This window comes from Rhinolophus sinicus, linkage group LG09 (genome assembly GCF_036562045.2).
Source record: "Rhinolophus sinicus isolate RSC01 linkage group LG09, ASM3656204v1, whole genome shotgun sequence".
Taxonomy (NCBI): Eukaryota; Metazoa; Chordata; class Mammalia; order Chiroptera; family Rhinolophidae; genus Rhinolophus; species Rhinolophus sinicus.
In genome coordinates, this window is record NC_133758.1 from 22,074,252 (window position 1) to 22,097,251 (window position 23,000).

The following is a 23,000-nucleotide window of genomic DNA, read 5'->3' on the forward strand; positions in this document are numbered from 1 at the left end:
CCTAAGCACTAGGGAGACGTCAGCCCTCTTTGAAAACTCACTGGTCCTAGCCGGAAAGGGGATGGGGCTACAGGAAAGCTACTGCAAAGCTATTTTTATCTAGATCTAACATACCAAAAGCCATTTGCAAAACATTTTGGGAGTAGGACACAGCTATTGCTTGAGAAAATCAGGCATCTTATAACAATAAGCTCTGTTAACAAAATATAATCAATCCACATCCAAAAGCTAACTTGGAAGCTGCTCCAGGCACCTCTAATTAACTGAAGCAGATAGAAAAAAAATCCTCAGAAATTATCATTGTTTAAATACACTCTATTTTATTTTTATCTTAAAATAGTTTAACCTTTATGCTACAGACTTATTTCAAAAAACAGAAAATCTTATCTTGCACCAAAAAATATATATATAACACTCTGTTTTATTATTTTTTTCTCCAAAGACCATTAAATACTAAATGGAAACAAAAACTAAATAATGAATGTAAAGAACCAAATTTTGTTTTAAAAACTAGAGTTGCACATTTTAAAACATTAACTCTAAGCAATGATTTGTCGTCACTGCATCAAGTTCACGCTCACACTCCAGCAACAGCAGATCTGTTAACCACCAAGTGCATTGGTTCCTAGCCATACAATGGCTAACATTTCATTTTCACGGTAAGAGGAGCAAAAGGCTCAATGACCTTTGTACTCTTTAAAAAAAAACACACACACAGAAAAAAAAACACAAAAAAAATTTCCTAGTTATCCAGTGATTTTTTAAAAGATCACTACCCTTTAAAATTTGTTAAAAGAATAAGTACGTAGTGTTTTAAATAAAATGAAAAAAATACAACAGCATTGAACTAAAATACGTGATTATTTTAAACAAACAGTGCACAATCTGAGGAAGTTTGGTTAGGGCGCAATCATTTTTATATATACATGGAAGTCACATCATACACATACTGGAAAACAGGGATTAGGGGCTCTTTGCCTTTAAAAAAAAAAACGTTTAAACTGAAAGACAAAATGGTGTCCCCAGCTTTTTCAAACAACCTTGTGACACAGTACAAAAAACAGGCAACATTCATTTTTAAGTTACCTATGGTGCTCATCTGCTAAAAGTAACAATGAACAATTGACTAAATTAGCAAATCAGACAGTTCATATTCACAATTGATACTCATAAAAACAAGAGTTTATGGGATGCTCAATTGTAAAGAATAATGGAGTCCATTCAGTCTGGCCTCTTCCATCAACATGAAGACAACTACTGGCGAGCAGCAATCACATGTTATAGGGCAGTTGTAACGCTACAATAGCTAGGTTCCTGCTCTGTGGTTTCAAACTGGGGGGAGGAGTGCCATAAACCAATGTGGGACCCAAGGGTCCCATTTAGCATAGATATTATTACTCTGAATAAATGAGGTCCTGTGAAGCATAAATATTTACGCTACCAAATGCAAAACTTTGGTTTAAAAAGATCCCCTTAAAAGAAATTTCCAATGTCACAGGAGTTGCTTACCACAGAGAATTTTCTCATTCATACCTTGCCAGACGCCACATCACCGCTCTACTGGATCCGGCAATGAAAAGAGTTGGAACATCCGTCTCTCTACACTTAGTAGGTGGACAAGTTCCAACCTAGTAGGGGAAAAGCTGAGTGTCTCTTCCGTTCCTCCCCCTCCTCTTTTTGCATCTTAATGTCTAAATCTCTGTTCTGGTGGGTTAAGTCAGCTATTCGGGGTGCTAGAACAGGGAGAGAGGAGGGCAAAGTGCAACCGGATATAAAAGCAAAAGCCAGAAAGGAGCTTGGTTACAACTTCGTTCTGCGTCCAATCCACAGTGCACACCGTACACCAGAAGAATTCTCTTTAGAGGATGACTATTAGGGGCTAAAGAAAACACATCATGGGAAATCACCTGCTATATGGAACTGGACAAACATACTGTTAACATAAGAGTGGGTAATACAAAAACGTTCTCTAAAATGGGGCTCTGCCCTGATACTGGGGACAAAATAAGCTGCAAAAACTTCAAGTCACATAATCTATTCTTTTCCCAATGATTTTCCTGGAAAACACAGACCAGAAATTGTACATTTCTGCTTTGTCTGGCATTTTAATTCAAGTCAAAAACAACATGTAACAGTAAAATTCAATAAATTAATCTTAAAGTAAAATGTGAAGGTCCAAGAATACACCAGTAGTGAATCTGCAGAAGGTCCTATTTTGCTCTGGCCTCTGGGTCTTTGGTTTTTGTCTAAACTGTGGCCATGTGAAAGACTTGAGATGTGAGGTGCTACAACTGGAGGTTCATGGTCTTTTAAAAGCCTGATCTATTCAAAGTAGCTTGACAGAAAATTAAAAGTTGGTGAACAGAGGCCAGATCAAATGAGATGCTATCAGAGATCACAGAACGCATGCTGGAATCCATTCCCATGGAAGAGATGTATGGAAGAACTAAAGCAGCAGGAAGAACAGTAAAGGGATACACGAGTCTTTCCACAACAGAAGAAAAGGCCAGGCAGGTGGAGCCAGGCAGACACTGATGCATGCGCACGCAGGGGGTGTCATTCGTTTCAGCGGCCCCACAGCCCCCACCCTGCACAGTGCCTGATGCACAACAGGCACTTGGTGTATGTGTGTCCGCTGTATGAAAACTGAAAACGGTGGTTCTCATGCTCTTACGATAAGGAAGAGCCACCAAGGCATTGGAGAGGGAGGCAAAGAGCTTTAGCAACATTGTATGATAAAAAGGGAAACAAGACACCCCTCCAGCCCCCCAAAAGCAAACAAAAACTGTTGAAGAAACAAAAGGCGAGGTCTTCTAGGCCAGTATCACTTCACCCCTCCTTGTGCACAGTATGTAGTGTTCTAACTCTAAGTATTGCTTGTAAAATAATTCACTAGTAACTACAACACATCATAGGAAAAAAGGTAGTAACTAATGCCACAAACTCCAACACTGGCATTTCCTGAATTCCCTGAAGCTCCTGTTACCCTCTGCCATTCCTTTGAGATAGTAAAACCTAGTGCCATTAATGTGCTTTGCATCTGGTTTCTTATGGTATTATTTTGGTTTTTCCACTTTTACAAGGTAGAGGAGGAAAATACCCAAATGTAGCATCAAGTCAACTTCAGCTCAAGTGTTGAACAGTTGAACATCCTTTATGGAGAAACGAGCTATGAAAGAAGGCACTTTCCTCTCAGATTTTCAAGTGCCCACAGCCTTGGAAGCCACGTAACTGTTTATATTCTACCCAAGTAACAGCTTTCTATGTTCTGCCGTTATTTGAATTAACTAGGAAAAAAAGTTGAGGGACAGAGATTTTCCTAGTGATCTCTCCGTACTCTTCCCACGCCCAGAAAACCTCATGGTGGGTATGTATCCAAAATGCCTCGGGCCCCAAAAGGAGACATTTTCCAAAGAGTTCTGAATTATTGCAACAAGGAGACCAGGTAAGTCACCTCAGCAGTATTTATAAACACAAAAGGGCCTGTCAATTATCTGTGTTGTGGGAAGTCTGACAGGAGCAACGTCAGGAAAGAAGGCAGAAGTCTTAAGCTAAAAGGAAAGTAATACTTCTATCTTCTGTTTTTAAGGACAGGTTTCCAAATGTACATGCCCTACTAGGTGCCAATAAAGACCTGACTAATATGTGTGCAAATGCCCTAAGGTGGGAGTGCCAATGGGTAGGCTGACAGTGGTCAAGTCTAGATATTAATTTTATTACACAGCAAAATAAATACAAGATTCAAAAACTGAAATTCATTTCACCTGGTAATTAAAATAGTATTCTAAAAGGCAGAGTTTCCTAAGATTAAAGGTCACCAAGTAAAATGAATTTGTCTAACTCAATTCATCATTTTCATATTCCTACTGAGGGAAGAAATTCTTTTCTCTGTGATAAGTTATTTTCCTAAGTGACCTCTTTTAATTAAAAAAAAAAAAGGAGGGGGCAATTTTCCATGAGTTTTGATTATACAAATGCCACAAACAGCTTCTGACGCTGAAGCTATGACAATGAACTTCCATGTCACAAAAAGGGGGAGGAAGAAGTGGAAGGGAGCAGTGCAGAGGAAACACAGTGACATTGCATTACAGTAGGTATTTACGTCTGCTGTCCTCATCCAAGGTGAGGTCAACAACTTCGGCGGGGGAAGCCCACGTCTGCTGGGGAGTAACAGCTGTCCATGACTGTGCTTGCCGGCTGCTAACATACTGCGTGCCTGCGCCATGCTTCCACGAAGAAACGCTCTGAATCACACCTCCTCGAGGATGGACACACCTGCAAGTGAGATGAAGAGAAAAACACGGCTGATGGTACCATAGGAAAGATAGAAGGCAATACAACTTCACTAGTACTGATCAATACTTTTTCTAAGTTCAACCTATTATGCAAGTTCATGAAACCCACAACCAATATCCTTCTTCCTCCCTTCTTCCCTCCGTGTCTGTCTGTCTGTCTTGTCTCCCCCTCCTCTCAGTTTAGCCTAAGAAAGACCAACCAAGAATCTTGTCTCAGAAACCGAGTTATGTCTAGGTCTGTTACTGACAATAGATAAGATGACGTTTCTCTGAACTCATTCAAACCTCTTATCTTCAGGGCAGGGCACCATATAAAAACCCAGAGCAAAATTAAGATGGCCAATCTTAGTCTGAACAAATGAAAACAGTAAGAAATATAGATGAAAATTGTTCTTAAAATGAGCTCTGTGCCGTATTTGGTAATAATACCTTCAAAGACAGTAATAGTAACACCCCTTTACAGATTAGATTTCCAAAATCCATAAGGATCAATTCCCCTCATCCTGAAGGTTACAACAGAAACCTTGGGCTGGATCACCAGAAGCACTCCTGCTTTAGCTCAGTGAAAGGAACAACGCTCAGCTGAGGAGATTCTCTAAAAGAAACGACTACTCAGTTTCGAGTCCCTAAAAGTACTCCAGCAGAGGGACAGAACTGCCTTGCTGACAATCTCACCAAGAGTTTGCTGGAAGAGAATTGTTTCAGAAACGCTGACATACTGAATTTCACGTTCCAGTCAAATGACAGGGCTGTGGGCCTCCAGGCTGAACCACTAAGTTTTGATTTAAACAAGCGGCAGGCAGGCAGCTCACGCCATCACTGCTACGTATGTCCTCATATTGAAAATGCTGACCAGTCCCTAGGCAGCATGTGTGAGAAGTGACAAGTGGCATGGTTCTAGTCACACAAACTAGCACAATGGATCTTGAGCAGCTGTTCTGACAACTGTATAGAACGAGTGATGCTGGGTCACTTGAAAATTCCGGCCTTGATTCAAGGCGAGCTGCACCACCAAGTTCAAAAGATCATTAGAGTACAAAGGGTAAGGTTCAGTTGAAGAACTGCTCCAAGGACCTTAAGCTCCTTGAAAGAGGCCCTGCTCCTACAAAAGCTAAAAGGACTCCCTTACCTAGACAGGTGCTGGGAAACAGATCCCACAGGGCCAGAGCAGGGGCAGAATATAGACTTGTTACAGTGCCAAGGCCTGTCCCCAGTTCAGACCTGGGTCAATAGCTACTAACCCAGGGGCTACCACATTTTCAAAGATTAGCTAGTAAAATGCATGAAATCACGGGACATAAACTCTAAAATCGAATCCAATCTGTCCAACCCATTAAGTACACTCAGATTAAGTAATCCTGCAGTCACAGAAGACTGCCAGCCAAGGAGTCCATTCAACATTTATAGAAATGGTTTTGATGATGGATGGCAGTTAATACTAAGCTTACTAAGCAGTTTTACCTCCTCTAACACTCCCAACAGACCTATGGGGTAGATGTGGAAGTTATTAGCTATTCTACAGACAGCGAACCTGAGGATTCAAAGAGGTTACATGATTTGCCTAGGGTCACACTGCTTGAAAATGGCAGGCCCAGGAACTCCAGCTTCCGGTCCAACGCGCTCCATGTCATGTTGTCTGTCACTTTACAAATTTGTGTATTAAATTAGGTTAGGCACACACAGCGAGAGTCAGCAGAGCACAAAGACAGGTCCAGACTAACAATTTAAAAATACATAAAGTTCTTCAACAGTTCAAAGCCTTATCTGTATAGTACTACTCGAAGTATAGCTGGCTACAAAATTTAGGAGGAATTCCTCGGAACGAATGGTTACAGACTCAACGTCATCTTTGGCAGAATTCCTAGAAACAGCTCTGAAGTAATAGGTATTTAGTCCCAATTATTAACCTGTACTGCTTCCTAAGTAATCATACAATACAAGGTGAATCTTCAGATAGTTGCTTTAAGAGGGATCTGAGCCAATCTGCTCAAATAAAATGAGAAAACCAAGGTCAAAAGACAACTGGCCAGGGTCTTAAGCAAGTTAAGCACAGAACCAGGACAAAATCTGGTCTCTGCTGGGGAGTTCATTTTCCACTACATAACTATGCTGTCCTCAGACTACACCTGAAGATTACACTGTGTTTGATTGTAAAGAGCACTGCCTCTCCCCCGTGGGTCACTCAAAAAAATCGGCAAAACAGATTCTAGAAAATGTCCAGAATGAGAGTGAGATGTTCAGAGGCAGTGGTGACTACAGAGGAATGGTTGAAGAGACAGAAGAAGAAGAAGGAAGTGAGGCACTTCTTCCAACTGTCTGCATCAGATCACTTCTGTAGTTACGTTACAAATGGTTCTAGTTACCAGAAGCCAACTTGGGCTACTTTAAGCACAAGGGGAATTTATTAGAAAGACACTGGAGCATCTCAAAGAACATAAGGATGATGGAACAACTCAACCTCATTCATTTGACTCAAGCCCCAACTCTCTCCGTCTGTTTCACCTGGTTCAAATTGTTAAGATTCTCTGGAAAATGTGATGGCTCTATCTTTGGTCAAAAACTTTCCAGGCCCCTATTAACTGCACTGGAAGGGCAGTTCCCAAAGGAGGGAGAATCACCATGGGAAGGCTACTCCACCTTGTACAGCGCTCTCAAGAGCAGAATACGAACCATTTATCAGTTTCCGAAAGGCAGGTTTTGGATGATGCTTACTACACAGCTACAGCCATTACAAAATGGAGGGAACTGCCTTTTAAACGTTCAAGCAATTGCTGGGCCACCTGTCAGGACTGTCAAGGGAGATTCTAAGATGACCTTTAAGGTCATCAGTGACTTTAAGATTTTGAACAGTGCAGGCAAAACTTCCCTGTTAGAAGTCAGAAGAGTAAGTTACAGGGGCCATGGTGGGGGAAGGGTGTGACCAGAGGCGGTTCAGGGGGACTTCTGTTGTATTTTTTTATCTGAGTGGTTACTTGACTATGAACAGTTTGCAAAATTTAAAGTGTACATTTATGACATTTCTGTGTATATTATAAGCCAAGAAAACATTCACAATTTTTTTTATGACTCGATGTGAACCATCTTGCATGATGGCTAGGAGGTGGATGAGAACAGAAAGAGGCTTTTAACACATTTTTTTTTTTTTAAGTACAGGGGAAAAAAGGTCAGGCTAGTAAACAAAAGGGTGCTAGAGAAACATTTCAGTTATTTTATAAGACGGTGTACATTACAGAATAACTTATGCCAGAGAAGAAAGAAATGCAGGAGGAAATGGAACCACAACAGTTATAACCCCTATGGAGATGCCTTATAAAGAAAAATGTGAGAGGCTCAAAATTTTGTAAGGCAACTAACATAACGCACAGATTTTCACACATTGTTTTTCTGCATTATGAAAGATATGGGATGGGAGCATACGCAGCTACTTTTCAATTGGTCCAATCCAATTCTAGAAGATACAGGCTTTGTTCTCACATTTGCGTATGAAGGAGAACGATAGGTATGAAACACAACCTAGAGTCAAATTTTGAGTCTTATAACCAAGAAAATGCTTAGGCCTTACTTTCCTTAAACAAACAAACAAACCAAAAAACCACAACACTTTAAAAACAATAACTTTTGATATAATAATGTTCTGCTCTCCATACACTGAAACCAATAAAGGTGAGACTTCACAGTGGAAAACAAGGGGAAAAAAAAAAAACACAGAGCAGAAAGAGGGCAGGCTCTGCTGGTCAGCTTTTGATACAGTTAACTTACTATTCTAAGAAAACAACATTAAAAATTAATTATTTTTGCTCTCATTTACAGAGCCTGAAGGTGACCTCTTAGATAACACTCCTACTTATTTTTCCTAACAGGATGAAATGAATCCTTGCGTCTTTAGGGAAATACTTGTTTGCCTCCCCTGCTTTTTCAGGATTAGCGTTAGCAATTGGTTCTAGGAAGCAACAAGTCTTAAATGCAAAAGCCTTCCCGCATCAATTCTTTTCCTGAGGGATGAACCAACATTAACACCAGTGAGCACAGGACCAAAGAGTCCAGTGAAATGAAGGGTCTGGTTATCAAAGAAGCTTCAGAGAATAGGTACGGAAGGAGCTGCTCCGACAGTTCTGTGACAGAAAGATCTGCACTACATGGATTTATCTTCCCAGGGCAATTACCAACGAGGCTGGTAGAAGAGAAGGAAAAATGACCAAAGACGAAGAAAAATATTGGCATGGAGGTCACAAATGAAAAATTCTGGCAAAATTAAGTGACATGGAAGAACTGGAGAAGTTAGAAAAGTCTCCATCTCACTGGCAAAGGACATCTTGTGAAACTGGACTGTCTAATAATTCATATCTAGAAATGACAACATTTAGGTCAGGAGTTCATCACGGCAATACAAAGCAGCCATTAAAGATGCAATCAACCATTAGTTCAGAAAGCATGCTTTCCAGTCCATGGCTACAAGAAACACATCAAAATCTAAAGTAAAAGAGCAGGGAAAGATATTAACATGCAAGAAAAATAAAACTTTTATCAAAAAAAGGACACATCACAACTAGAATTATTGAGTGCAAAGGTCAACCAAAATGCTTCCAAATATGGAAAAATGGCACCCAACGCAAGTCAGAGCAACCACAATGCCAAAGAGAACTCAAGGACCAAGTCTGAGTTTTTAAAAACTCCCAGAAAGCCCACAACAAGGTAAATATTAAAAGAAAAAATAAGAACAGGAAAGCTAAATCCAAACAAAACATCTATGCATGCAAGTCAAATTAGAACAAAAAGATGTGGATCAAAACCTAAAACCTTTTTCCAAGCGATAACCCTGCCAGAAGCCCATCAATACTTCATAACTGCAACCCTAGACCTGTAAAAGAAATAAATTCCAGATGAGATACAGGCAGCCAAAGGGGCAATTCTGAAGCAACCATTAAGAAAACCTATCCCCCACCTGCTTCTCAGCATTTTCATCTCAATGTTTGAAAGATTATAAGGCTTCTAAAGAAACTGCTGGAAATTTTTTCAGAAAGGCAGAGAAGAGCCAGTGAGACTCTACTCAGTCCTAGACCCAAAGATCAAAATAAAAAATCCCCTCAAACTGATACAAGAGTCAATTCAAAGTACTCCAACAGTATCTGTCATCTCTACATTTCATTGTATGGATAATATTAACCATCACTGAGATTTCAGAATGGATCTGTCACCTCCAAGACAGGATTTCCCCAAGATTCAAACCAAAGGATCAGAATAAAACACATCTTTATGCTTCAGAGCCTGTAAGAAAAAGTCCTTGAAAGTAATGTTACAGCATGTCATTTAAAATGTAGCCAAGTCACGTGACTTAGTACAAGCGTGGAACCTGTCTATAGAGTAAAACGACAATCTGGGTACGTTCAACCTAACAAGTTCAAAGAAGGGTGTACGGGAGATATAATTTGTGTCCGTGTGTGCGTTGGAGGTGAGGAGGGACTCAGAATTTAAAATTCCAAGTTTTAATAGAACTATAATGATAATTTTAACTCCAGATACCAATAATATTTGTACAAAAAGAAGCAAAAGATTTAATGATGGAAGAAAAGTTGAACAAAGAAGCTGAAAACTCTGTAACATTTCTAGGCATAAGGAAACAGTGAAGAACGAAGAACTGGACCAAGTGATACGGCTCAGCAGAGTCAGAGAGTACATAAACAATACACGTGATTACCTACTCTTGCCTACTTAAGTAGGAACACATGAGAAACAGTGAATTGAAATGTGAAATGTAACTCAGGAGGAGGTTGGTGAATGGATAATCTGCTCCTGACACAACTGAAGATAATTTACCCACGTTAATCTGTCAATAGGCAGGGTGAGTTTTATAGTAGGGAGCCTAAAATAAAAAGTACTATTATTCTATTCTAGAAAGATCCTGACATGGGGCTTAAAAGGATAATTATGTCTTCTGTATTATAAGGAATAACAGTGAAATGAACTAAGGGCAGGCATTTGCTGACGTAAAGGAAGAAACAGGAGTTCTATCTTCCTCATCTAATAGGTAAGTCAGCTTGAAGGGAATAGATGGAAAAATGGGAGAGAACTTAATAGGAAAAAGTTTTTGATCAAGGAAGAAAAAAGAATGAAATAAAGAAAAGATTAAAGAATGAAAATTCCTTCCCACAAGAATAGGGGAAGTAACTATTAACAAAAGAGGAAAAGGAAGCAGTTACGCAGGCCTGTTTACGGCATAAATAGAGAACGAACCGCCAGGACAATTGTAGTTCTGACAGCACTGGCCCCGCTGGAGGCTGAGCTATGACTTAACTCTACGTCCTTCAAGCCCCAGCTGTTTAACGGAGAAGTGCTCTCAGCATGATCAGTTTTCATTAGGAAAAGGCCCCTCAATTGAAGTGCATGTGTATTTTGCCCCTACTCTGCACTCCTACAGTCTTACCTTTTATAGCAACAGAAGAAATGCTGGTGAATGTTTTATTACCTTACTAATCAAAGAGTAAAATCGGATTTAAGAGCAAGGTAATGCAGATAGTGGGGAAATCAGGAAACCACAACTTAAGACTTGTGACACAGGAGAAAAGTTGCCTGCTATACAGAATACGGATTTTCCAAAGTCTAAATTTTTGTTTTCTATCTATAAGTGAGTGTGTTAAATGTTCCTCAGGAATACTTCTGAGAGGGCTGCATCCAATTCTTAGGAACGTATCTTAAAGCAAGAGTCAGTAAATTTTTTCTGCAAAGGACTAGACAATACATATCTTGGGCTTTTGAGGGCTAGAAGGTGTTGAAACTTCTCAACTCTGCCACTGGAGCGCAAAACCAGCCACAGACTATGTACATGAACAAGCATGGCTCTGTTCCAATAAAACTGAAGTTATGGGTGAATACATTTTATTTGAATTTCATGTAATTTTCGTATGTCATAAAACATCATTCTTCTTTTGATTTTCCCCTCAACCAATTAAAAATGTAAAAACCATTCTTAGCTCGAGGTCCATACAAAATCAGCAGCAAGCCAGATTTGGCCAATGGGCTATAGATTGCTGACCTCTACCTTAAAAATGCCAAACCTCATAAAATAATTTCATAATACTACAAACTAATTGGATGTCTTTTGGCTTTTTCTCTTTTTCCCGGAGAAACAAGAATCCCTGAGTCACATGCACATCATAGAAATATACTTTGTTAGCAACAGACTATAGTAACTTACAAGTTTTAATGAACGATAAGGAGAGATGGTCTAGGAAACAAGCAAAAGAGGTTATGATGTCAGGTGCATATTTCCTAATTGTTTGCTCCCAATATATTTCACGATAAAGTGAAAGGCAAGAAAATATGAATAAAAGGGAAAACATATGATACTTATGCCCTGAGAGAAAAATCTGTCAAGCAATCTAGACAAGAAAAACATCAGTTCTTGTTCACATACACATATGGTCGAAATGTTCTTGATATGAGACAATTTATGCAGCACATCTTGTAGCTAATATCATGTTTAATCAAGTGTTTCTTAAGCCAAAGGAAGCTGAGAGATAGCTCCCGCCATTCATGCCAGCCATACCATGAGGCCTACCATTTTCTCCTCATGTATTTTCTGGATAAAATAAAATTCACAATTTAAAATATCAGAATATTCCAATTAATATCCTACCTTGCATGTTCCTGAACTCCCACAATCTCCACTTCACTATCTGAAGAGGCAATATTAATTTCTTCATTGAGGGGTGCATTGCCAGCAGATGTCTTCTCACTTGCTAGGAATCCTGGATCCAAATGACCTGAGAGAGAAGGGGGGAAAAACACATTTTGTCTTACAAGCAGCAGAAACAACTCACTGACAGATCTCATCCAGGTTTAATCACAGAAACAGAATGGGCTTATGAGAGCCTGCCACAGTGAAACTGTTACCCATGGCAAATAAGCCAGGACAGTGCTCTATTAAAAAACAAAAAGTTAAAAAAAAATAAACAGAATACATGCTCATGGCTAAAACAATGTTCAAACAATGTGGAAGTACATCAAAGTAAGAGCTCCAAGTCTCACTCTCTGTTCCTATCCCTTAGGAGAAAAAACCTGGAGTACTTTGGTAAGTATGTGCATCTAAATATAGGTGTATAAAAACTGTGATAATACTCTATATTTTATTCCATAATTCTTTTTGCATTCAATTACAATCTTTAAGTTACCCACGTAACAGTTTTTTCACCACTGAGAGAGCAATGGAGTTCTCTACTGCTTATCATTTTAATAGAACAAAATTCTACCAAAAAAGCTCAAGGCATACATGAAATAAATAGTAGAAATAGTCATTAATATCATATTTATACCAGGATGCGTTATGAAAGATTTAACAATTTTCTCTATGTGAATTTAAATTTGATAAAATCTGACCCAAAATCACATGTGAAAGAGAAGATCTCAATTTTTGCTCTGAGGAACTAAAACATAACCTGTATGTTGCTGACAGTTCTCATTAGACAGACACAAACCACATAACTCTGGAGAGTAAAACAGCTGTGGCACAGAGGCATGTAAGGACTTTTTCACAATGGTCTTCACAAAGCGTCTATTACATGGGAGAATAAAACACGTTCTTCAACGTCACAGAAATCATGAGCTTCCACAGAATTCTATCTCAAGAGAAGCTAATGAATGCTCTGACTGAAAAGGATGAATTTTAGAATATCTAGGAGTTTACATGGTATAAACAGAGTTATAACAGGTGCAAATTTTCATTTACTATTTAAAGAGTATTTTAATTTAAATATATTGTCATCTGATACAAATTTTTTCATAGTAAAAAAAAATCTTTTGTGACACCACATAAACTAAACCAACACCAATAAGATTTTACACATAGAACTCTCCCTTCCTTCACCTCACTCATTCCAATGCTTCAAGGTCATTGAGAAACCTTGCACTTTCATTCTCCTGCCAACTTTTAGTGGAACCCTTTTGAAAGTTATAGGTAGTCCCAAAGCAAAAGCCTTCCAACTTTTACACCCTCTGACCCTGTAATCCCACCCCTGACAATTCAGTCTAAGGAGAAAGAACTTTAAATAAGCAAAATGTTACGATGTCCAAAGACAGTCACTACAGTGCTATGTAGAAAGTTGGGGAAATGTATGCACATATAAGTATCACACATAACACTATAAAAATACGTAGGTGCTAGGTAAAAGCTGTGAAAAGGAATCAAGTTTGAATACGTATGACTATGTATCTCTCTTTACAATTCTTTAATATAATTTTCACTTTTTTTCTTTAATTACGAGAAAACAGAACACTAAAAAGCTTAAAATGGTTTCTAGATACAACTGGTGATTGTCTTACAGTCTGCATGAGCTTGTTAACCTCTGTATCAAAGAATAATCTCGATGGGGTTCTATGTGGCATTGGCAGTGAGCATTCACCTTTGAACCCTACCAGCATACAAGGTGGCATGCACCAGACAAAACCCAGTTTTGTTAAATCTGGGGCTGTTTACATGGAGTTTGGTTAAGTCTAGATTTGGTAAACCTCGATTCTTGCTCTGAGCCCAATACCTTGCTTGTGGCCACGTCTTTTACCCAATTTCTACTTCGGTGGTGCAGTTATCACTGTGGTCATGCAGTGTTGCTGCTGCCACTCCAGGGAGGAATACAAACTGACGATCTCTCTTTTTTCAAACCTGCTCTTTGTCTCTATTCGGTATTTCGAGCAGCCTTGGTTTGTGTGGGTCCAACAGTTTACTTCACCTATTTGTTCCTACAATAAATACTTGTTTATGATATGCACTGTGTTAAGTGCTAGGAACACTACGGGGAACAAGGCAGGTGTCTCTACCCTCGACGAGCTTATAACATATTCAGGGATGATAAAAAGCAGTCCATTGCACTATGGCTTGAAAACTGCTCTGACGGGGCGGAAGCACATCGGAACCGTTTTCCCAGACTTCAGGATAATCAAAGCAGCTGAGCTCTCAGAGAAGAGCAGGCACAAGGGAGGGAAAACAGCGTAAGGAGCATGGGAGTACGCCCTTTAGGGTGTACAAGTTCAGTGAGATTTGGAGTAATGGTAGTAAAAAGAGAAATGAGAAATGAGGCTGGCAAAGTCAGCAGAGGTCAGATCATCATAAGGAGTCCGGACTTGACCTCGAGAAGTCGAAAGCCACCGAAGGATTTAAGCAGAGAAGGGCCATGATCTGGGTTTCCATTTTGAAAAATTTCCTTTTGGAAATGGAACTAACAGTGGGGCAAGGAATACTGCAGGCAAGGAAAACAGTTTGCTGTAGTTTCGTGGGTGAGAAATGATTACGGCTGAACTAGGGAAAACAAAATGGGGACTGCTGTGTGTGTGTGTAATGTACAGAGGGTTACTAATGGTGGAAATCAGACAAAGGAAAGGAAAGAACACAAGTAGTAAACAGTGACGTCTAGGTTTCTGATTTAGGAAGCTGGGTAGTTACAGTGGCATTCAGTGTACCAATGAATGGCTGAGGGTGGTTGCTTAGACCATGACAACGACATGCCTCTGAGATGTCCAACAGGCAGCTGGAGGTACTGTCCTAAATCTCAGGTCAGAGGTCTAGAGAGGAAACAGAGATGCAGTAAGTCCTCAGCAATAGGTGGGAAGGTGCAGGTCACCCAGTGGAGTGAAGAGGGCCTAAAACAGGACAGTGACAAGTGCCAGTAATTAAGGGACGGACAGAGGAGGGGGTGCTCACCAAGGTAAGTGAGGTAGAAAGGAATCCCAAAGGTATGAAGCCAGGACACCAGGGAAAGAGCATTTCTAGAAAGAAGTGCTTACCAATGCCCAACAGAGAAGGCTGATAAGGGGAGGGACTAAGCAGAGCCCATCAGAATCAGTGACAAAATGACCATACGTGACTGTAGCAAGAGGAGCTTCGGAGGGGTGATGGAGCGGAAGCAAATGCAGCAAAGCACGCTGAAGAATGAAAGGGAAAGGAGAACTGAGAGAGGTACTGAGAGCGGAAGAAGGGTTTGAGTGGGGGGATGTGTATGTCCGCAGTTTTTAAAGACAGGAGAGACCAGGCCACATTTAGAAAAAAGGCAGAGAACACAAACAGGTTTGATGACAGAAGCTGAGGAACGGTTGACCTGTGAAGAATGTGGCCAGGCCATCTGCAGAGCGCAGGTGTGGGTGGGGGATTAGAAAAGTGAAGTCGCCACTGTGAGGCACGAATGCTGCTGAGAAAAGGCACAGGGCAGCACTGACGCCAGGGCGAGGATGCAGATTGGGGTTACGTCACCCTGAACTCCCCACCATGTGCTTTTCTCCAGCTGTGCGGAGCCATGTGGATACAGACTCCCAGTGTGCAGGGGCGCCGACGATACAAGGAGCGGAGGAGGCTGGCAAAGGACAGCTGGGCTCACAGATGCCAGGCGGGGAAAGAAGGGAAGCTTGGAGGGGACCGTGAAGGGCGGCTGCTGGGGTCCATGAGGCAAAAGAACAGTGCAGGGGAGGGAACAGCAGGAGAGTAGAGAAAGGCCCCCAGTGGAAAAAGAGCAAGCATTAGGAAAAGGTAGGAGGAAACCAGCGCAGCCGTGGATTGTACGGGTGTAAGTTGACTTCATCTATTTGTTCCTACAATAAATACTTGGTTATGAGACGTAAAACACTGTATTTCCACCCTCCTGGCCACCCACAAAACACAAGCCTCTGGACCTGTCGGTTTGTCTCCCACCTTCTCCTCCACTCGGTGTTACCACTCTCGTTTGCCACAGCCGCTCACTCCTCACCTTCCTACAACTTTTGCACTGGCCTCGGGAATGCCAGCTCCACGGAAAACTGCAGGGACTTCTTTCTCCTCATCTCCTCGTGGAAACCTGACTCTCCTGAAATGCCACCTCCCCTGCAGTCCTCTGAAGCGGCTGCTCAGTAACGGACCGTCCGCCATCCTCCTGGACCGACACCAGCAGCCCGCATCTCCCAGGATGCTTCCCTTTCACTCAGACATGGACTCCAGGGCAGTTTCACTCCTTCGTGAAAAATTTTGGCATCTGGCTTGGTTTCTCTCCTGAGAAAGCCTATCCTCCATCTCTCTCCACTTTAAGTCCCGCTCTCATTATTACTCATTATATGAATACTCACTGTTTATATGTACAACCACGGCAAAACTCTCCATGCCTACTCACTAAGAAGCAAAGAGCTAAGTGAGCCCCAAGAGACACTTAAAGCGCCCTGTGGTAGACTCTCAGCAAGGGCCTCAGGCCTTACGGTCCTCAAGAGAAACAACTGAATTACACTGAACGGGCAGATTGTAGGAGTCAGGGTTGTTATAAGCAAACTCTTCCTCCTTGATTGCTCAATGTTTTTAAACAACAGTGATTAAGAAAACACAACAAGAATATGACAAAGTTAATTCTTAGCATCTCTGTGCCCAGCTCTATCTCCATAGTTCTAATTTATAACTGCAACTTGTGGAATGTTCTATGAAATGTCTCCGTCATCAACATTTCTGAATAACCCGTCTTCACTGATTAGGCCGGGCATCCTGAGCCTACCACCTACATCGCCTCCTTTTAGACCTGGAAACATCATCACTCTGCCTTTTTTTTAAAATAAGGGGGAAGAAATGAAAAAATAAGTATGCTACTTTTGTTCATAATTTTATAATATCTTAAAAAGAGCAAGATAACCATCACCCATATTTAAGATTCTTCTAACTTTATTCATCCATTATGGATCTAGAAACTAATATTTTGCACATTGCTTTCACATTATTAGATCAATCCAAACCATTTTGGCAAGGCTACTTTGACCACAAATATTGTAATCCAACCCTGCTGGAATTTAATAGAGAACTTGTATAATGTTCTAAAATCAGGGTCTGCTCTTGCAGCCAATATTCTTTATTACTTAGTCTAAAACTCAGTACTAGATAAAATCAGGGACATGAGATTAACTGACAGGGGCTAAATACAAATTTTCTAGTGAATATTAACTCTAGACCAATGGTGTGAGAATTTTGCCACATTTCCTGTCAGAGCCATTAGATCAAATGTGCCACTCAGATAACAAGTCAGCTGACCCACACCAATCTATGGGATGCCATACTCTTTGAGAGACACCAAAGCATTCTCCAATAGCCAGGCAAGCATCCCCCTTCTGTCTATTTCCAAGCCAGGACAATGAGTCCTTTCCTCGCAATGTAACCCTCTTTAGCATGTCACACATTCCTTTGGGAGCTCCTGTGCAGTCTGACACTCTCTGGCCTTTGGGCCATTCCCACCGCCTCCCCTCGCCATGACCTCACAGGAATCCAATGGCAGAGCACTGCCTAAAGAATATGCAAAAGTAAGCCAAAGATGCTATGAGGTTCTTCAAATACTGTCCGTGGTTGTAATCTATTCCTGTTCGAGGACAAGAATAAGCCCTGCAGGAAAAGTGTAAATACCACAATTATCATACATTAAATTGGAAATAAATCAGAGGACTTATATTTAGCTCTATGGCAGCCGGCTATCTCTGTGTAGGTCTTTGCCTGTGTGGCTCGTTGGAAAGATAACTTTACTTTATGAGAAAATTCTAAATTTTTGTCCTCCCACTACAACCTTTTCAACATGTAAGTCAGAAAGAAGCACACAAAATGTAGTAACTAATGTATCATGGCAGACATTTTCTTTTGTCTTCCAAAGAAATAACGTAACTACATTTTAACTCACAAGTCTACTGCGTAAGAGCTAGTCCTGGTCTATTTGCAGCATATTAAAGGAAATTATTACATACTGGCTGACAGTGGTGTAGTAGCTATAAAACGGGTTAATATCTTAAGTCCCTACTCATTTTGCTTTAAAACAAGCAAATTATTACCTTGTGTTTAGTCTGGTTTTTTTTTTAACAAGAATGTTAAAAACAACTTTAAAAAGTGGAAAAGCAGTTCAGAAATCTAAAATCTTGTGGTCCATATGAAGCTGGTAAACAAAAAGAACGTGACCAAACTTGATCTCCTTCACAGGACGGACATATTGACTTCAAAGTACTAATCACAGAAACATGGCCATGCTGGTCCGATTATAAAAAGCACTATGCTAAAAGAACAGGAAACCCAAGGTTTGTTTCTCTGCACTATAACGAAGCTTGTGTAACAGACAAATCAAGATTACCATCCCTATTTTAAGAATGGGAAAATGTTCGTAGCCTACCTTCTTGACGAGAAGGCTGACAGAAAAATGAAATCATTTGTTCAAAATTTTTAATTTTCCAGGAGGGAAAAAACTGTAAATAAACTTAGTTTACCACAATTATAAGCCTTCCACACCAAGAAAGCATCAGACCGCTGCTTCTCTTAGCTTCATCTACATTTACAGTGAGCTATTACTAGCAATAGACAAAAATTAAGCCATTTTCAGATGTACCAGTACAGCTTCCTAAACATGTCCAATGAAATAGTTAGCTGGGGGTAATCATAAAAATCAGATTCCCACACTCCATTTCAGATCTACTTATAGAACCTTTAGCGAGAAACCTAGGAGTCTGAACTTTTGTAAGCACCTCAGGTAATTTCCATGCTTCAGCAAAGTGTAAGAAATACTGCAGTGAGAACAACTCATTCCAAGGCAGGACAGTAAATCAGAACCTCACTGACTGGGTCCATTAATCACTTCCTTATTCAGTCTATTTCAGTCTATATTACTATAATGTTGGTTAGCATTCCTGAGGGCCTACTGTGTGCTGTATCCTGTACCAATCACATTATGTTATTTCACTTAATGATTAACAATAACCTTTTGGGGTGGACACTTGTTTTATCCCAATTTTGTAAATAGGGAAAACTGAGGCTTTACATAATTTACCTGAGGTCATACAGTTTGTAAGTGGCTGCTGGTTCAAAACCAGGCCATTTGTTGCCACCTACTATACTGTTCAATGACAGCATCAAGTAAGAAAAAGTGAACAGATAGTAGAGTTGAAATGGAAAGTTTAGGTCTTTTGTTGACCAGGGGCTTTCCTAATTTCAACTCTTTGCTTTGGTTAAAACTAAAGCTAAACAGGGGCGGCCAGATGGCTCAGTAGAGCGCGAGCTCTGAACAGAGTCGCCGGTTTGATTCCCACATGGGCCAGTGAGCTGCGCCCTCCACAACTAGACTGAAGACAACGAGCTGCCGCTGAGCTGCCAGAGGGGTGGCCAGATGGCTCAGTTGGTTAGAGGGCGAGTTCTCAACAATAGGGTTGCCTGTTCAATTCCCACATGGGGTGGTGGGCTGCGCCCCCTGCAACTAAAGATTGAAAACGGCAACTGGACTTGGAGCTGAGCTGTGCCCTCCACAACTAGACTGAAGGACAATGACTTGGAGCTGATGGGCCCTGGAGAAACACACTGTTCCCCAATATTCCTCAAATAAAATAAAATAAATAACAACCAAAAACCACTAAAACTAAACAGTAAAAACTATTTTGCATTCTATCTCCAATGATTATGTTCATGATCCTAAATGGAGTAGGGCTGCAGAGCTGGTCTGAGAAGCTGCTACTGATTAACCCCTGAACAGTCTATTTAGTGACTGGGTTTTTATTTTGTTGGGAGGGAGAGAAAGACTCAGATTAACCCTTAGAACATTTATCTTAAACTCAAGACACAAGAATGATCATCCAATTGATAGATAATAGTTCATCTCAAAACTATAAACTGACCATTGAGGATAAATTCTTTTAACATTTTGTTGCAACACTAAGTACTTTTGAGTTTGCAAGATGAGTTCCCACTATGACAATTACATTGGGACTCGAGTATACTAAGTTTTATTGATTCTCATACCTGCATTGCCAAATTTAAGGGGAAAAAAGCCTTTGAATGAGCCAATAAATGACTTTGTAAAAAAGTGTCACAGCTATGACCACATCCTATGATATACAAAAAGTTAAACATAATTTATGGTCTGACAGACACATATGTTCTCGCTATTATATCCTAGAGAAATTATCACACACATGTACCAAAAGACATGTATAAGAAACGTTAATGGCAGCATCATTTGGAATAGCACCTTAGATATCCAAAAGAATGGGTAGGTCAATTGTGATATATTCATTCATACAGTGAAATACTAAACAGCAGTGAAAAATGAATGCACTAGAACCACACTTACTAACAAGAACATAGCTCAAAAACTGGTGAACTAAAGAAGCAATTTGTAAGTGATTACCTTCAATGTTAATACCAATTAGTATTAAAACATGCTTGTTTACAGATATGTAACAAATGCAGTAAAAAAAATAAATACATAGTAATCCTAAACATCAAATACCAAATTCAGGACAGCTTCGGAATAGAAAGGGGAAAAGAAAGAGGAACAAAGTTGAAGCCACGCGTGCTAGTGATGTTTTAAATAACCAAGCTAACAATTACTTGAATCTGAAAACGTGATGCTTTCTCCAACGCTGGCAACCTTATTGATATTTTAAGATCCCAAACCTGGCATTATTAGGTTGAATCATATGAAATTGCTGGGTTTGTTGTAGGTCAAGAAGTCAGATATTAACAATTCCATATGGCCCAAATATTAAAATTAGCTATATGAAAAGCAAAAAAAAGTTAATTTTTCATGTTTTTCTCAAGAATTTACTATAAAGTGGTCAACATTTAATGGCAAGATTAAAGCAACAGGGAAATAAAATTGAAATAAAATGGATCACTTACTTGTCAATGGATGAAAAATGAAGATAAACTAGCCAGTATACATAACAAATTATAAAACTTGGAAACACATATTACACAAAATGTGGTCAAACTACCACCCTTGGATACAAAGTATTATTACTTACTTCTTTTAAAAGTACTTTTACATATTAATAAATCTTTAAAAGACCCTTGTTGGGCAAAGCAAGTATTTATACATATAAAAATTGAAGTTCAGAGGAGAAACAGCTCATCCAAAGTCAAACAGGCAGTTAGCAGTCAAAACATAGTTAAAATTAAATTCAGGTCGGGCTCCAAAATTAGCCATAATACATTAATTAGAAGTTCAACAAATAAGAGAGTTTTACTTACTTCCATCAAAAATTATGAAAGGAAGAATTAAGGACGATGATCTATGGAGTTGTTTTTTATTTTCTAACAATTTCTATATAAAATGTTCTAAACTATAACCCATTGTTATTTTTGTAATAGAAACTCATTTCCCATAAATATATTTTAGGTAGTGATTAAGTTACTAGATTCACTCATAAAAGCCAATGCAATTTATAATTTAACTAGGAAAGCATGATCCTTCCATAACACGAAAGTAAGAAAATACACACTATATAAGCAGTCTCTCAATCTCCTCCCCTTCTTTTTTTAAACTTCAGTACTAGTACTTTTAGAAAAAGGTTTAAATTAGAAAGAATGTTGAAAGAGTTTTGAGAAACATATTGAAGGAAACTCGGACTCACTGTGCAAGATTTTCAAAGGTAGTGGCAAATGGGTTTTTTTAGTGAATAAATATCACATTTAAGAATCATCACAGAACCAAGTAACGCAAGACAGGGAGAGGTTTCCCTGAGGTAACGGAGGCAGAAACTGAAAGAGAAGGGTTAGAAAAGACAAATGTGAGAACTATGGTGGGGAAGTAACAGTGACACTGCACACGGGGAGGTGGAAGGAAGTGCAGCGCTGCAGAGCAACAGCCCCACAGGGCAAGTTTAAGAGCCCCTCCCCCAGCTTCAAGGCAGCTGTGCAGTTACCTGAGGGAAACAACTGAGAAACGGAGATGGGCTGGGGCAAGGGGAGGAGTATTAGGTCATCCAGGTGGTTTTTACATACGTTAGGCATTTTTCATCAAGAAATACGCCTACTGAGATCTACCTATGCCTATAATTAATGTCTTATGTATTGTCACTTTTGCCTCCTCCCGATTAGGAAAGATGAATGACATGTCACCCAAATCTCCTTTCAGTTTGTCATACACGGCACCCTGGGTAGTCACCATCACCTAGCGCCAGATGCCTTGGGTTAGCCTGCTCTGCTCGGCAGGGTCCACTACAAGAACAAGCTACCAGGACACATGCACATGACACCATTAGAGAAGGGGAAAGGGAGGGAGACCAACCTGCCTCCGCATTCAGCTCCTCTAGAAGCCCGCTGGTCCTCCAGGTAGCTCCTGTGTCCTGGCCTCCTACAGAATTACTGTGCTCTTGAACTACTGCAGCCGCCAGTAAAGTGTCCACATTTACCACTTCTGGGTCAGAGCTGGTGTCAGACATATCATAATGAGCTACAACTGGAGGTCCATCTAGGGAGGAAAGAAAATGTATACTGGTATCTAATGTGTGGGGTGAAAAACACTTCTGAAACTAAGAGCCCTCTAAACGCCAGTTGCCTTTATCTTACTCTAGCTGATCAGAAAAGCTGCACTTTATACATCTAATATTTTGTACACAGGGTGGGAGTGGAAAAGATAGCCCACGCTTACAAAGATGAGGGACACATTTGGGAAGGAGGTAAAGGAGTGTTATGAAGAACAGAAGACAAGACTATACTGAACAATGTTACACTGAACTGACGTCATACTCTCAGAGCAAAAGATTAAGAAAAAGGGGAAGACTCCACAGAGAAAGTGAAAATGATCTTTTAAAGAAAAAAAAGATGCAAATTATTAAAACTGAATTTGTATTTTTTAAGAGAATGAATCTAGTTCTTTCTCTTAGTAACTAATACTAAACCTCCCCAGTAGATTCCGAAGAAAATCAAATATATATTTTCCTACTTTCTAAAGAAGTCAGGTTAACACTAAGAGCTCT

General features: G+C 40.0%; 1 protein-coding gene across 2 annotated transcripts in view; it reads right to left on the reverse strand.

Moving 5' to 3' along the window:
* Positions 1 to 403: 403 nt before the first annotated feature.
* The window catches only part of ARK2N (arkadia (RNF111) N-terminal like PKA signaling regulator 2N), a 66,621-nt gene continuing 44,024 nt past the window's right edge, over positions 404 to 23,000 (reverse strand). The window contains exons 3-5 of one of the 2 annotated variants that reach the window (XM_019739682.2): positions 22,310 to 22,492; positions 11,929 to 12,055; positions 404 to 4,275 (exon numbers count right to left, since the gene is read on the reverse strand). In XM_019739682.2, coding sequence (XP_019595241.1) covers positions 4,086 to 4,275; positions 11,929 to 12,055; positions 22,310 to 22,492 — 500 coding nt within the window. In that variant the 3' untranslated portion in view covers positions 404 to 4,085. The remainder of the gene's footprint in view (positions 4,276 to 11,928; positions 12,056 to 22,309; positions 22,493 to 23,000) is intronic. The other variant, XM_019739685.2, reaches the window with a different exon arrangement.